The 14,064-nt window shown below is 35.0% G+C and overlaps 3 protein-coding genes across 4 annotated transcripts; all 3 read left to right on the top strand.

Moving 5' to 3' along the window:
* The first annotated feature begins 73 nt into the window (after window positions 1–73).
* LOC120205756 (WUSCHEL-related homeobox 13-like) lies at window positions 74–3,165 on the top strand. The gene is made up of 3 exons (XM_039205580.1): window positions 74–84; window positions 1,367–1,871; window positions 2,502–3,165. Exons 2-3 carry the CDS (start codon window positions 1,670–1,672, stop codon window positions 2,963–2,965), a joined length of 666 nt encoding a protein of 221 aa, XP_039061511.1. The 5' UTR covers window positions 74–84; window positions 1,367–1,669; the 3' UTR covers window positions 2,966–3,165.
* Window positions 3,166–3,811: 646 nt separating this feature from the next.
* On the top strand, window positions 3,812–5,593 carry LOC120205757. The gene is made up of 5 exons (XM_039205581.1): window positions 3,812–4,137; window positions 4,378–4,468; window positions 4,614–4,668; window positions 5,127–5,265; window positions 5,479–5,593. Exons 1-5 carry the CDS (start codon window positions 3,994–3,996, stop codon window positions 5,584–5,586), a joined length of 537 nt encoding a protein of 178 aa, XP_039061512.1. The 5' UTR covers window positions 3,812–3,993; the 3' UTR covers window positions 5,587–5,593.
* Window positions 5,594–7,540: 1,947 nt separating this feature from the next.
* On the top strand, window positions 7,541–9,597 carry LOC120205755. Of its 2 annotated transcripts, none has more exons than XM_039205578.1 (2): window positions 7,541–7,627; window positions 8,239–9,597. In XM_039205578.1, exon 2 carries the CDS (start codon window positions 8,267–8,269, stop codon window positions 9,407–9,409), a length of 1,143 nt encoding a protein of 380 aa, XP_039061509.1. In that variant the 5' UTR covers window positions 7,541–7,627; window positions 8,239–8,266; the 3' UTR covers window positions 9,410–9,597. The 2 variants fall into 2 exon arrangements, with proteins under 2 accessions (XP_039061509.1, XP_039061510.1); XM_039205579.1 differs by having other exon boundaries at window positions 7,598–7,627; window positions 8,212–9,597.
* The last annotated feature ends 4,467 nt before the right edge of the window (window positions 9,598–14,064 follow it).

The raw sequence follows: 14,064 nt of genomic DNA, 5'->3' as shown, positions 1-14,064 counted from the left end.
CACTATCCATTTTGAAATCCGAATTTATTTTAGTTTATCGTCAAAATTTATTTTACTGATAGTGTTTACTTTGAAATTTTATTTGTATCATTTTCATATAAAAAATTATATTGTTGATATATACGTATTTATCGTAAAAAAATATTTTTAGATCCAAAATATTTCTAAATCCGTCGTGTGAGATAGAATGTTACTGGTTCTTGTTTCATTGTTGGGGTTTTTTTTAATCATTTTTTAATGTTATTTTTGGATGAGTAGGTCAGCAAATGTTCCTAGTTTACTACAAACAAAAAGTAGGTAAAAGATCCACTTCAAAAAAAAAAAAAGTAGGTAAAAGAGCAATGAGAGAGTAAAAGAAAGACTGAAACTAATCAAAATTCAAAGGAATAGGAAATTAAGAGCCCACTAGATTACACAATCATCATCCTTCGACTGTTTTTTTTTTGCAAATCTCTGTTAGGTACACCGAACAAAAATGTCTCTGTCCATGTGAGTATCCAAGAAAAACCAGAACATCAAAAGAAAGATGTAAGAACATTCAAAGGGAAACTAAGGTTGTCATGTCAAAGCATCTGGTCTACCGCTTATTCCATCTTGACAACCAAAAATTTAATTGGACGGTCGTTAAGGTGGGCAAATGCGAAAAAGTCTGTTAAGTTGGATGTAAGATATATGGGAATGAGTCAATGGGACAACTCGAATGCAGCTAAAATACTAATCTTTGACTCTCATCCATCGCCTGAATTAGTGGGGGATGCACATGCCACTCCTCCTAATACCGACAGATAACTATGATGTATGGTAAGAAGATACTTTGGTTTTAGAACCAGGGTATTTTGGTGGTTCTGACAGATAGACGGAATGTTATATATAGCAGTTAGCAATCATTTGTCTTTTAGTTTTACTTCTCTCTGCATGTTTCTTCCCTATAATACCGACAGCTAGCTGCATCAGCAACCCGTCAGTCCTATGATTTTATAAACGGTAAATTACATATTTAGTCACCCAATTATTGGTGAGGTTCTGTATTGATCACCTAACTTCTATTTTTCCAAAATCTTACATACGCTATATTTTGATTTTATTTTGATCATCCATCGTTAAAAAAATAATAATAATACCAACATATCATAGTAAGGTAATATCACGTTAATATTAAAAAATATCACGTCACACCAATAATTTTATTAAAATTTTAACAATAACGACCAAAACAAAACTAAAATATAACATTATATATAATTTTAAAAAATAATTGAATAATCAAAATGAAGTAACAAATAATTAGATTAATTTCTGTCCAATCTTCAGTTTCATCAATATTTATCAAATTCTGGTATACATATATACTACAATACAAAGAAAGTAATATTTTAATAAATACGATGAACACAAGCCACGAGGCGCATGTTGCTGCTACCATACGCATACAAGGCGCACTACGCACCAGGCTGCATTAGCCACCCCTACATTAAATAATTCTACAAGTGTGGACTGTAGCTTGTTTGTTTACACTTTATCTGTCGGTTTGTCCATTTCCTACTACCGCTACTACCACTTTTCAAAGTTTCTCTCTCTCTCTCCCAATTCTTCCGCAAGAGACAGAGAAAGAATTTAAGATAAAAGAGATTGGAGTGTACCGAGTTGTTGGATATGAGTGAAAATTAAGATGATGATAATGGAATGGAATCAGCAGCAAGAGAGTCAACCCCAAAACCAGAGTGAAGAAAATGGGAATGGGGTAATGCATGTCAAAGTGATGACCGATGAGCAGTTGGAGACTCTCCGCAAGCAGATTGCTGTTTATGCCTCCATCTGTGAGCAGCTGGTCGAGATGCACAAGAACCTCACCGCCCACCAAGACCTTACAGGTTTTCGCCTTCTATCCCACACATATATAGCTTCTCTTATGCCCTTGTTTCTATCTACCTTTTTGTTATCTACCTTGGATCTACATGAAACTTGTGAATTCCCCTCTGTTTCCCTCATCTTTTTGTCTATGATTGTTCCACTTTTTCAAGGTATGAGATTGGTTGAGGTGCTTGCTTTTATCTTTGTCCTGTACACAAATTAACACTGTTCTGGTTTCATTAGGGCGGTTCACTTGTCTTCTTTCTTGTTGTTGCAGAATAAGTTAAACACAGGACCAATTGATCATTGATGCTTATCTATTTTCCTATTATCAAGTACAGTAGATAATATCTAATAAACCCCACCTTTTCTTTGTTCGTAAGAAATTCACCTAACTTTAGGTGCCAGCGTTCTGAGAAAAAAGTGACAAAATCAGAAGAATGGTTTGTACAACAGTATAGGTGGAAGCCATTAATTCAAATACCCCACCACTCTCATTTATTTCACTAGTATGAACCTTTTCCAATGTTGACTAAATTTTGGATTTGCATTTGGAATTAGTGAGTATTCAAAGAGTACAATACCATACACTAACATAGTCATTATGTAAGACACGATGTTGGGTACTGAACAACTCTTCTCTGGGGCAGGTGGGAGTCTGGGAAATCTGTATTGTGACCCTTTAATGACACCCGGTTGGCACAAAATTAGTGCCAGACAGCGGTGGACACCGACAGCCGTGCAACTTCAGATTCTGGAACGCATATTCCATGAGGGGACTGGAACTCCAAGCAAGCAAAAGATCAAAGAGATAACTTCAGAACTAAGCCAACACGGCCAAATTTCGGAAACCAATGTGTATAACTGGTTTCAAAACAGACGAGCTAGGTCTAAAAGGAAGCAAGTGGTGGCTGCATCCTCCAACAACAACAACAACGCCGCTGAATCGGAGGTAGAAACCGAAGTCGAGTCACCAAAGACAAAGCCGCAGAACCTTCTGGTATCTCAGGCTGAACAAGATGTGTGCTTTCAGAACCCAGAAATAACATCTCAGCTTAATTACTTGGGCGGGAGTTACCACATTTATGACCAACATGCGTGGCAGGGTGAGTGAGATGTGACATAGCAAGGCTATTACATACACTGAACATGAGATGAAACGGTTAAGTTGGCTTTGGCTTTTGTATCTTTCCGATTACTTGTTAATATGATGAACTCCAGTAATGTGTTGGTTGTTGATGAAAGCGTGAGAAATGCTTGATTTTGTTACGAGTAAATGGATGCTTCTTCGGATATTGATTGGAAAGTTGAACTTCATTTTGCCTTGAAGGTTCCGACAATCTGTTTAAACTTGAAATCTCGTCCAATACTTGAAAGAATTTTTATAAAAAAAATTCTGTCAGTTTAAAACAAAGGCCAAATTTAGACTCCAACATACAACTCCTAAACCTAATCCAACTTGAAACAACCTTGAACTAATCATTTATAAAATTATAAATCAGAACGTCTCAAACATTTTTGAGACCTGATATGAAATCTAATCTCTTATATTTTTCTTGTCGATCGACTTAATTTAACAAAAAAATTCATTAAATCTAATCTCTTATATATGGGAAATCTATATATTTTGATGACGGAGATTAATCGATAATTTTACTTCGATTTTACAGGCAAAAATGTCAGAATAATGTAATGTGAGAAATTTTTTTCCTACAATAATGTGGTTCCAACATTATTTTTCCATTTAAGGTATTTTTAAATTCACACTTAAATTTATGTGGATTTCTCGACGTCTTCAGCGTATGCTCCACGTGATTCCCCGTAATGCATTATCCTGGCATTTTTGTCCTTTTTTTTACAGGTATATAGATAATTAATTAATTAATTAATACAGTAAAAAAATTAAAAGAAGGAAAAAAGAAAAAAGGAGATCTCTCTTTTTATTTTTATTTTTTCTTTAACCACCGCTCTAAGGTCTGGCTCCTCCCGCCACTACCACCCCTTCACCCATCGCAGCCGGGAGCTCACACTCGACGTATCATCGGACCTATTTACAGTCTGAAGAATTGATTTAATTGGTAACCGTTTAAGTTTGTCTCTCGTTTTTCAAGGTTTGAAAATCTCCATTTAAAAAAAAAACGGATGCGGAGGATCTCAATGGCTTACATACACGAGGGTGAATGGCCTCCTGGGTCAGTTGATATTCACATCGTTAAAAAGAGTCTTCGAAAGGCTGTATTTGTAGCTATTCTTCTACCATTTGCCTGCATTTTCCTCTCTTTCAAGGTATACTCGTCTATTTTAGTAGTAATATGTTCATATGTTTAGGAATCAATTCACTACCCCTTTTATTTTGTACTATGACTACGAGTTATTGGGGAAGTAAGGAATTGCCAATTATGAATTATGGGAACTTTAATTTTGTTGCATTTTCTAGTGTTAAAATGGGTTTTCTAGCAATATTCTGGAAATCAACTGCCTTATCTGGTTTTGGCATCTCATACATTGAGTGAATTTATGTAACAGGAAATTTCAGCCACTCTTATTTTGTGGAGAGTGCTGCTAAGTGGACATTTTGTCATATTATTATTATTGGTTTGGAACCCTGTTCACAAAGGTGAGAGTCTTTTCATCTGGTTGCCTTTCTTATCCGATGTGCTAATTTTTTTTTTTTCAATTCAGCAAGTAGAATGAGAATATGAGATTGATAGTTATAATCTTTTAATCCCTTTTCTCAAGTTTTTTTATTTTTAAGCTTTCAGAGTCTGTCATCATAATGCCAACCTTTGGAGTTCAGCTTGAAACTCATTATGCAAGGTAACATACTAAAACTTCTAATTCTCTGAGAATGAATGTTAAATACCTATGTAGCTTCATATTCTAAGGTATACCATGAATCATATGATTTTCCTGACTTGATTTTCAAACTTCCTCTTTTAATCATAACATAAGATCGTATGTAAGAAGGGGAAATGTCTGTTTTCACTCTATCATAATTGATGATCTATCTAGGGTGTTATTCAGTAATAGGGCTTAGTTGTTCTTCCATCCAATTTTAGCATTTCACATTGCACTGTCCTGGAGTTGCAAGTAGTTCTCAGGCATTTCTAGCTTTTCTTCAATAGACTTACTCATTCATCTTTCTTATGGTTAATCAATATTCATAAATAAATCCTTGGAAAATTTTTTGTTCACGAAGTTTTGCAAAATAGTAGTTATAAGACCATAACCAATGTTATTATTTCATCTTCTTTTGTTTGTTTACTTTGTTATAGTGGAAGAATCATCCGCAGATTTATTCCTGCCGGTGAGATTTTGAAACCTGTATTATTAGAATGTGTTACCCCAGTAACTTGTTACTGGAGCCTCTCTTTACTTGTGCGTGGGAAGGAAGAACTGGTGTTGGTGTTCAAGGTAAAACAACTGAATTTCATTCTTTGTTACTTCCTTTAGAAAATATGGGGGGGGGGGGATATATGCTGCTGCTTTATCTGAACAGGATAGAAAATCACTTACTGTGAGGATATCAAGTAATAAGATAATTGTGTAGGGAGTGTGTGTGTGTTTTCATATAGCTAATATAGTAGTTTCCAGTTTAATTGAGGCATGAAACTTGGTTGTGTGAAGGAGCTACACCCTCCGATGAAGATGTTGCTTCCTGTATGGAAGGCCTTGTGTGCTAGCATGGAGAACAAAGAAAATCCAGTCACATGTGGGGAAGGTGAAGATGGTTGATTTCAAGGCCGTGAAAGTACAAAAAGAATTATAATGAAACACATCAATTAGCAAAGAATACCCCAGGATTGCTTGCTGCAAGTGTAGAGAAAGAGATAGAGGAAAATGCATTCTCATCAGAGTTAAAACAAACTAGATGAGCATCGAGAGATTATCAGCAAGTTGTCTGTTGCAAAAGGAAACGAACAGTGGACGATATTTCTTCTCTAGTCAGCACCTAGAATTTTCTATAGAGGCAAGCAGTGGAAGAGGCAAACGATGGAAACTCACCGAAACCTATCTCTAGTCATCCCCCTTTGTTTCTCTCCCTTTCAAACATCAAGACAAAAAGTAATATAAGGTAAAGCAACCCCCATGGAACTTTCTAATCACTCCCACCATGTTTTACTCTTTTCTCCACTAACATTTCATTTTTCTCTCTTTTTTGTTGTTGATATACCAGTTAGTATGTAAAACATACTAAAAAAATAAAAAGACAAAGAACAAAAGAAATTGAAGAGGCGGCGCCTTTCTGTGCCTTAGTGCCTGGTGCGCCTTAGGCGCGCCTTGCTGCACTTCATTGAAATCGCCTCGCCTAGACCTAATTAGGTGTTTCACCCTTGCCTAGCCGTAGCGCCTAGGAGCGCCTCAGTTGCACCTTTTTAAACATTGGCCTGAGAATTACATTCTGCCGTTGAGGCCGGTACATGTATATATGGATGGAAAAATGATCGGTGTTATTTTGATTATATGCTCGGGTTATGAAATATTAAAGGTGTAGTTAGCATAATTGATTATCACACAGGTTAAATAAAGAGTCCCGAACCTTACGTTTTTAGGTACCTAAAATGCAAGGTACCTGCATGTTATCCACCTAAAACTTAATTGATATCGAAGTTTAACAGAACAGAAAAGGCAAACTTGAATTTGCAAGATAAACAAACAATGACATGGAAAATATTTGCAGCGATGAGTGTCCAACTTTTCCTTCAAAATATGATAAAAACGGATAATTTTGGCCCAACCTCCTTGAACTTACAAAAAAGAAGTAAAGCTCATGCAAAAGTCGTTGTTTGACCTCCGTCAATACAAAAAGAAGAGCAAAGGAGCTTAACTGCAAGAAGTCGTCGTTTAGCCTCCGTCAATATAAACAGAAGTGTAATGGAGCTTCATTGCAAGAAGTTTGACAGCAGACGGATCAGGATGAATGAGGTACAATTCCTGCATAGTTATTAAAAGACTCAAAGTCGTGGATCATAATACAAAAATATCAATGAATATCAGAAAGCAATGGATGGAACATGACGTGCATAATGGTGAAACTCCTGTTAAACATCTTTTCAGCTAAGAGGCATACATCTTTGAACAATGTTTTCCAATGCTTCAGGGTAGAACACCGTAACATCAAACTAGGCATACCAGCTCTTTCTCTGTATTCAAATAGGTGACCGGCTTCCCTTCACGGATAAGACCTCGTTTTTGACATATCAAATTAGTAGCGAAAATCCCTACTTCCACAAATTTGAACTTCAGAATGCTTTGACCTTGTGACAAAGTTCTTCTAGTTCTATTCTTTCAGCTGCAGCATGCTGCAAAAGAGAACAATAACTAGAGTTAATCATAGTGCAAAAAAATTCAATAGAATTTCAATAACTAGAGTTCTTCCGCGTATTTAATATTTGATCATATAATTTTTTTCTTGTTAGAAATATCACAAGGTAAATATTTTATCAGTGCTACCAATTTAAATTCAATTATTAAATAAAAAATAGTTGTAGACAAAATTCTAGGGATTAAATGTTAAAAGTTATAGAGTATAGGGACTAGAAGAAGAACAAACATAAGTAAACACTAGCATAGTAATTAGTAAGACGACACAAGATCTTCGTTTCTGGACCCTCTTCTTCAAAACTAACACCAATATATACCCTATATAATATTAATTTAATATAAAATAAATATCAACCAACGACAACAACCCTAATTTCCTTCCTCTCAAATTTCTTAAATTATCTCTCTTTCTGCAATCCAATCCAATCCAACCCCCCGCGTAAATGATCAGGTATTGAATCCAAAATCCATCCTTTTCTTCTTTTTGAATTCACTCTGTTTTGTTTTGCATTCCATAATTCCATTCAATATAAGCTTTTGTTTTGCATTCTGGCTTCACGTTCCTGTAACTCTCTCCTTTTCTGTTATTGATCGCCCTATTATTTTACGTTTAAATTTTCCTGCTTCATTCGTACCTTACCGATGTGATCTTTAAACTTGGCAATTCATTTTTCATTGCATGGTGATCTTTTTGTTGACTTCCTATCTTTATTGTTCTTTTGATGTTAACCGGAAGCTCTTATATAACTGAATTTGCCGGTAGGGTTTTCAAATTTTCCTTCTTTGTGTCATTTATAGCAAGTGAAACTTCTTTCAATTCTGATTTATGTATTAGAACCGCTTGAATTTATGCTACTTTCCAAATCTGTACGTTTTTCTTTCTAAATTTGATGGATATTTATTATTATTATTATTTTATGACTGCTGAGAATTCAGATTTGGTTCTGGGTTTTGTTTAGCATTTAACATCTGGAATCTATGAGTATTGATGTTTTAGCATGGATGTGATAAAAACGTTTTGATTATCTATTATAGACAATTACTCCTGCTTTGATGTTTCAGATTTTAATAAATTGGGGAAGGGATATCAATGGAGGATAACATTTGTGACATCAATCACTTGGATGACGATGTCCTTCTGCCTCCTCGAAAGCGGCTGCTGGCGGGATTTAAGAAACAGGCTTCCAATGGCAATTGTGCTTCAGATCAGCCCACCATTGCTTCTTCCTCGTCATCTCCTCCAGCTTCACCCTCACACTCACCTTCACCTTCACCTTCTACTTCTTCAAGTGATGTTAATGCCCATCTTAAGAATCTAGTAATGAGTTGCCATTTGTACAATCCAAATCTTTCTCCTGAGGAGATTTTGGAGGCCTCGAGAGCGGCAGCTACCTCAGCTGCTAAAGCTGCAGAGGCTGCCAGAGCTGCTGCAGAGGAGAAGGCTGCAATTGCCGCCAAAGCTGTTGCAGCAGCTAAGAGTGCATTGGACATAGTAGCAAAATTTTCTGAAGAAACAGTTCACAAGGACAGACAACTAAAAAAGAATAAGCTCAAGAAACATGTCCCTGTTCAACTCCTGTATAAAAAAAATGATCCAATGGAGAGTCCTAGGACAGATGAAGAGTTAGCCCAGAAATTGCACCGAGATATCAACAGTTCCTCCAGAATATCAAAGAATTCTTCTGCTGAATGGAGAGGACATAAACATAAGAGGCCTAAGGTCATGCCAACTCATAAGAAAACAATAGAATCCAATGGGGGTATACGGTTGGGTGGAAGCCTGTCTTCTACTTGCAATGGAGGTACTATAGCAGGCAAAATTGATTCTGAGGACTCCATAGAGGAATCCATCAAAGCAGATGCAAAGGGTGCTAAATATGAAAAATCTGTGCAATCAAAGTTGGATAATGGTGAAGCAGAATCAAATCATTTGAAGGGAAAAGCTTTTGAGGATGTAACCCCTGGTAAAAAGAGGGGAAGAATGAAGCTAAAGAGGCTTCCCTTGAGCGTTTTCTCCTTTAGGGTTCGAGTGAATCCAAAGGAAGAGATGATTAGTAAGAGCTCTCCATTGACCGAAAGGAACATGGATAATTCAACTGCTGCTGTTAAGACCTTTTTTACTTTGGATCCCTCTGATGGTGGTGTTATTTCAATTGAAGATGCATCTATGCAGAAATGCCAGGATTTCAAGGCCCCTGCATGTATCAAACAAAACAACGTCATGCAATCATAATGTTTAAACCCTGCTCTTGTAACAGGTGGCTTCATTGATTGAAGTTAGTAGCTGAGGTAGGATTCGCAATTCTCTTTTTACAGGAAATTAGGAACGACTTTACCCATTTTTCTCTTTGCTTGTTACTGTTTTTGTAAGGAAGCTGAATTGACAGAATGTATATTTGAATGTTCAATTGCTTGCCTCTACACTTTACTAATAGGGCTTGCTGCATAGGATGATAGCAATATTTGGATTTGAGATAAAGAGGAATATAATAAATTTTGATGACTCCTTTCTTTCTTTCTTTCTTTTTCATTTTTGTGTATTCATCCTGCTTTCCTGGATGATGCTACACGTACTTGGTATTGTTATATCAGCATTTGATTCATTTTTTCTTCGCAGCTCATCTATTTTCTTTTATGGTTGTTCCCTTTTGTTCTATAATATGGCTGTATGAAATTCCTTGTGTTGTTTATCAGATGCATTGTTGATGGATAGCGAAACACGTTCATAATCTAACAAGGTGAAGTTGATGTTGCTGAAACATATACACTTCGATATAGCAAGCGATCATCTAACAATTGCGTTTCTCTGAAGGATGATGATTGACATCTGTCGACAAAGGATTTGCATTCTTTTCTCAATGTAATGGTGTAAATTTTGTTGAACTGTAGTCTTTTTCTGGAGTTCATCAAGGACCTGCTGACACTTGCCAAGTGTTGTGTATACTATACAGAGAGAAAGAGGAAGGAGACTGACAATTATGCAAAAACTCCATAGTTTGTGTTGATGCTCTTTCCATTTAGGACCTTACTTGTTATCAAGCTGTTCAAGTTATGGAAATAAATCTGAAACCAGCATATTGGAAAAAACTTATAAGCACCCTGTCACATTCCAAAATTAGGGCCTAAAATTTTGGTTAAATTGAATTTTAAATGAATTCGTGGACTGAAGTGAAATTTTGATTAAATTTGGATTCAAATTCAGAAAGTAATTAAAGATGGAGGATCTATAACATGGTTTTGCCATTTTCTTTTTTAAGGGTTATATACCCCTAAATATGTGGAATTTTTTTAATTACAATTTCTCTCTCCAGAATGTTTTCCTTTTAAATAAAAAATCTTTGTTCGTCGATTCATCGTCGTTGATCCTTTTCGACAGCTCTCGCATCATCGTGTTCCTTGCATTGTCCCGAATCCATCGGTATCCTTATTATCTATGTTGTCGCCGGCGTGTGAGGGGTGAGGTATATCAAGTTTTCGATGTTTCGAAATCGAGCTCTCGTCGTTCACTGTTGTGAATCGAGTTTGGTAAGTGTCTCAAAACTCCTTAAAATAGTTATATGAATTTTTTTAGAATTTTTTCAGAATTTTTCCGACCCTCTACGGCACTACAAGCGACCCCCACGCGTCACCCCTAGAGTGGGAAAAGTTCACCGCCTGGTGTACTGCTTAGAATGGGCTTACCCGACCCGACACGTGTCTGACCCGGTCCAACATTGACTGTTGACCGATTGTTGGCCGTTGACTGTTGACCGATTGTTGATCGTTGACCGTTGACTTTGACCAAAAAGTCAAAATTTTTGAAAAGTCAAATTTTATGTTTTTCGATGTCCTGAGTCCGATTCCAAGTCCGTTTTGCCAAATTTTAACCCAAAAGCCCCGAATCAAGCTCGTTAACCCAAAAATGCTTAGTAGATTTAGCATTTTTACTTATTTATTTGAGATTTAGAGTGGTTCGACTTTCTCAACCAAAGTCTACGTCCACTACCTTAGCTATCCACACTAAGGATTTTCCAACAAATTCACTAATTTGTTCTTTCTTTTGAGGACAAAGAGTAACCTTACAACTCCCTCAAGAATTATACCTCAAATTCTTTAGAACACTCTCTCCCAAAGAGAAATACACAAATTTGCAAACTTACAGAAAAACCTCACAAGGCAAGATGTTTGCACAATTCTAGAACAAAGAAAGAACACTCAAGAATAATACAGCTGAGCACAATAAGTGTTCTTGAAAGCAAAAAATGAATATTGAATGAAAATTTGGCTTGAAATGCTCAAACTTGAGGTTTGATGCTTTCTCTTTGATTATCTCTTTATTCTTGTTTCTTGTTGTTGATCAATGGCTCCTAAGCTTGTTTAAATATACCTTGGATCACTTCTGAACGTTGGGGATCATTGGTGAAGTCAATAGAGCCGTTATTATATAATTATCATTTAAAAATCTGGTTGGAGCGTGAGGTGTGTCGGTACACTCTCAGGGTGCATCGATACACTATGTGTAAAATTCAAATATTTCGACCGTTATAAGACTTAGTGCATCAGTACACTAGGGGTGCATTGGTACACTAATTACATTCGATGTTTCAAAAAAATTCAAGAGTGCATCGATGTATGGCTGCATCGGTACATAAAATGCATTTGAAATTGGGTGTGCATCAATACATCAAATAGTGCATCGGTACATCCCTTTATAAAATTAATTTTTGACTCGATTTTGGTTCGAAATACTTTGTGAAAATTGTTTCAAAAATATTTTAAGTTTAAAACATAATTTTACACTTTAGTAAGGATTGAAATTGATCTTTGAAAAACTTGGAGTAATATTTTGATATTCGAATAATTTAATCGAATATACTATTAAAAATTTATTATAAAATTTTAAAATTTATCTTTTAAAATTTAGTAAGGATTGAAATTTATCTTTTAAAATTTATTCGAAATACTTTGTGAAAATTGTTTCAAAAATATTTTAAGTTTAAAACACAATTTTACACTTTAGTAAGGATTGAAATTGTTCTTTGAAAAACTAGGGTAATATTTTGATATTCGAATAATTTAATCGAATATACTATTAAAAATTTATTATAAAATCTTAAAATTCAATTACACTTAATTTGTTATATCGAAACATCAAAATATTTTTAACAATCTCCCCCCTTTTTATATAACAAAACATTTGAATAATTTTAAGATTTTCTTTGAAATCAATTTTGAAAATTACTCCCCTTACTATATTCTCACCCTTTTTTTTAAATCAAAAAGACTCTAAAACGTTTTTAAACAATAAGATTTTTTAAAAATTAGCCAATTGATATTTATAGATATAACTTAAGCTGCTAAGATCACAATCAAGAGAAATGTTAGTCATTAGTTTCATAAATCAATATTCATAAATAATGTGCAATGGTAAATTGGTCATATTTCAACTAAAATGTAAATGATGCAAAAACTAATAAACATTAAGCTCAAATTAAAAATTCAACCAAACCAAATATATAAATATAAGCATTCAAGTTTAAACATCCAAAAACACCCATAACAAATTCAAACATCCAAAATAAAACAATCCAAAAACATCCAAAATATTTTAACAATGAGTCCTAATTTCGATCCAAGAAAACTAAAGCAAGACAAGGTCTAATCATCCAAGGGAGGATCGGAGTGTAACACCCTCAACCCGTATCCGACCCGAATACGAGTCTGGGGTATCATATTGACTTTTCAAACTTTGACTCTTGACAAAATTCCAAAGAAAATTTAAAACTTTCATTAAAATAAGAACTGTTTATTTACATAAATTGACCAAAATAACCAAAATCGATCAGAGCATATTCAGCTCAATCAATTAGTACATGCCAACTATGTTCAGATTAACCAAACACATTTAAATCATTTATTTTCTGATCTGAAACTTTGTAAGGAAAATGCTGACCTGTCTTGCTCCTCTAAAGTTCTCTTCTTGTTTTCCAGAACCTACGTGTGAAACACTCACACGATAAGTCTATGACTTAGTGAGGCATTAAACAAATTAAAGTAACTTTAATTACTTAATCATGCATGAACATATCATATCATGCTATCATACAAAACAATATAGCATTTCATGTAATCAAATGTACACATATACACATCATCATATCAATCATATAATACAATTCATATCATAAAAGCATATACTTTACATGTAATATATATGTTTATTATTATCTCTTTGTTAGCCCATGTACATCTGTGAGAACTGTAGATATATGAGTCTATTGAGGTTGTGCACTATGTTGTCACCATAGCTCGTATGGGGTCCCACTAGGGGCTATGAGATTTGTCCCGAAGGACCTATGTACTGTATTTGTCCCGAAGGACCACTCCTTAAGAACCATATACATATTTCAATGGATCACATATGTGTCTCATAAGACCCTGTAAATGTTCCAAAGAATACATATATATCCCGAATGACCACGTAGAACCCTCGACTCTTGGCATGCCAACTATACCTCTAGCTCTCTTTACACATAACATGGGCATTAGCAATCTATCATGTCACATATTCACATATACACTTTCATATCACGTCATATAAGCTCATAGCTTCTTTCACAGATACATGTAGTCACATAGCTTCTTTTCATATTCTCATAAGATTACATAGCTTATATCTTATACTTTGTTTTCTCATGTTCACATATATCCTGTCATATGGCTCATATATATACATCACATAGCACCTACTTCTCATATCATTACATTCAAAAGCATATTAATACATATAATCATGCATACATACAATTTATGTCATGCATATACGTATAATCATTTATTCATGCATTCAAGATAGGAAATAGACTTGTCACAAGTCTTGTTTCCATTTAGCACCATAAACAAATTAAT

Source organism: Hibiscus syriacus, unplaced genomic scaffold (genome assembly GCF_006381635.1).
Source record: "Hibiscus syriacus cultivar Baekdansim isolate YM2019G1 unplaced genomic scaffold, ASM638163v2 tig00012936_pilon, whole genome shotgun sequence".
Taxonomy (NCBI): domain Eukaryota; kingdom Viridiplantae; phylum Streptophyta; class Magnoliopsida; order Malvales; family Malvaceae; genus Hibiscus; species Hibiscus syriacus.
Note: the sequence above shows the minus strand (reverse complement) of the source record. Positions and strands in the feature narration are given on the sequence as shown.

Coding starts and splice junctions, on each gene's coding strand:
- LOC120205756 (XM_039205580.1), top strand. CDS start 1,670: ATGATGATAATGGAATGGAATCAGCAGCAAGAGAGTCAACCCCAAAAC. Junction 1,872..2,501: donor CGCCCACCAAGACCTTACAG/GTTTTCGCCTTC, acceptor TCTCTGGGGCAG/GTGGGAGTCTGGGAAATCTG.
- LOC120205755 (XM_039205578.1), top strand. CDS start 8,267: ATGGAGGATAACATTTGTGACATCAATCACTTGGATGACGATGTCCTT.
- LOC120205757 (XM_039205581.1), top strand. CDS start 3,994: ATGCGGAGGATCTCAATGGCTTACATACACGAGGGTGAATGGCCTCCT. Junction 4,469..4,613: donor TTGGAACCCTGTTCACAAAG/GTGAGAGTCTTT, acceptor TTAAGCTTTCAG/AGTCTGTCATCATAATGCCA. Junction 4,669..5,126: donor CTTGAAACTCATTATGCAAG/GTAACATACTAA, acceptor ACTTTGTTATAG/TGGAAGAATCATCCGCAGAT.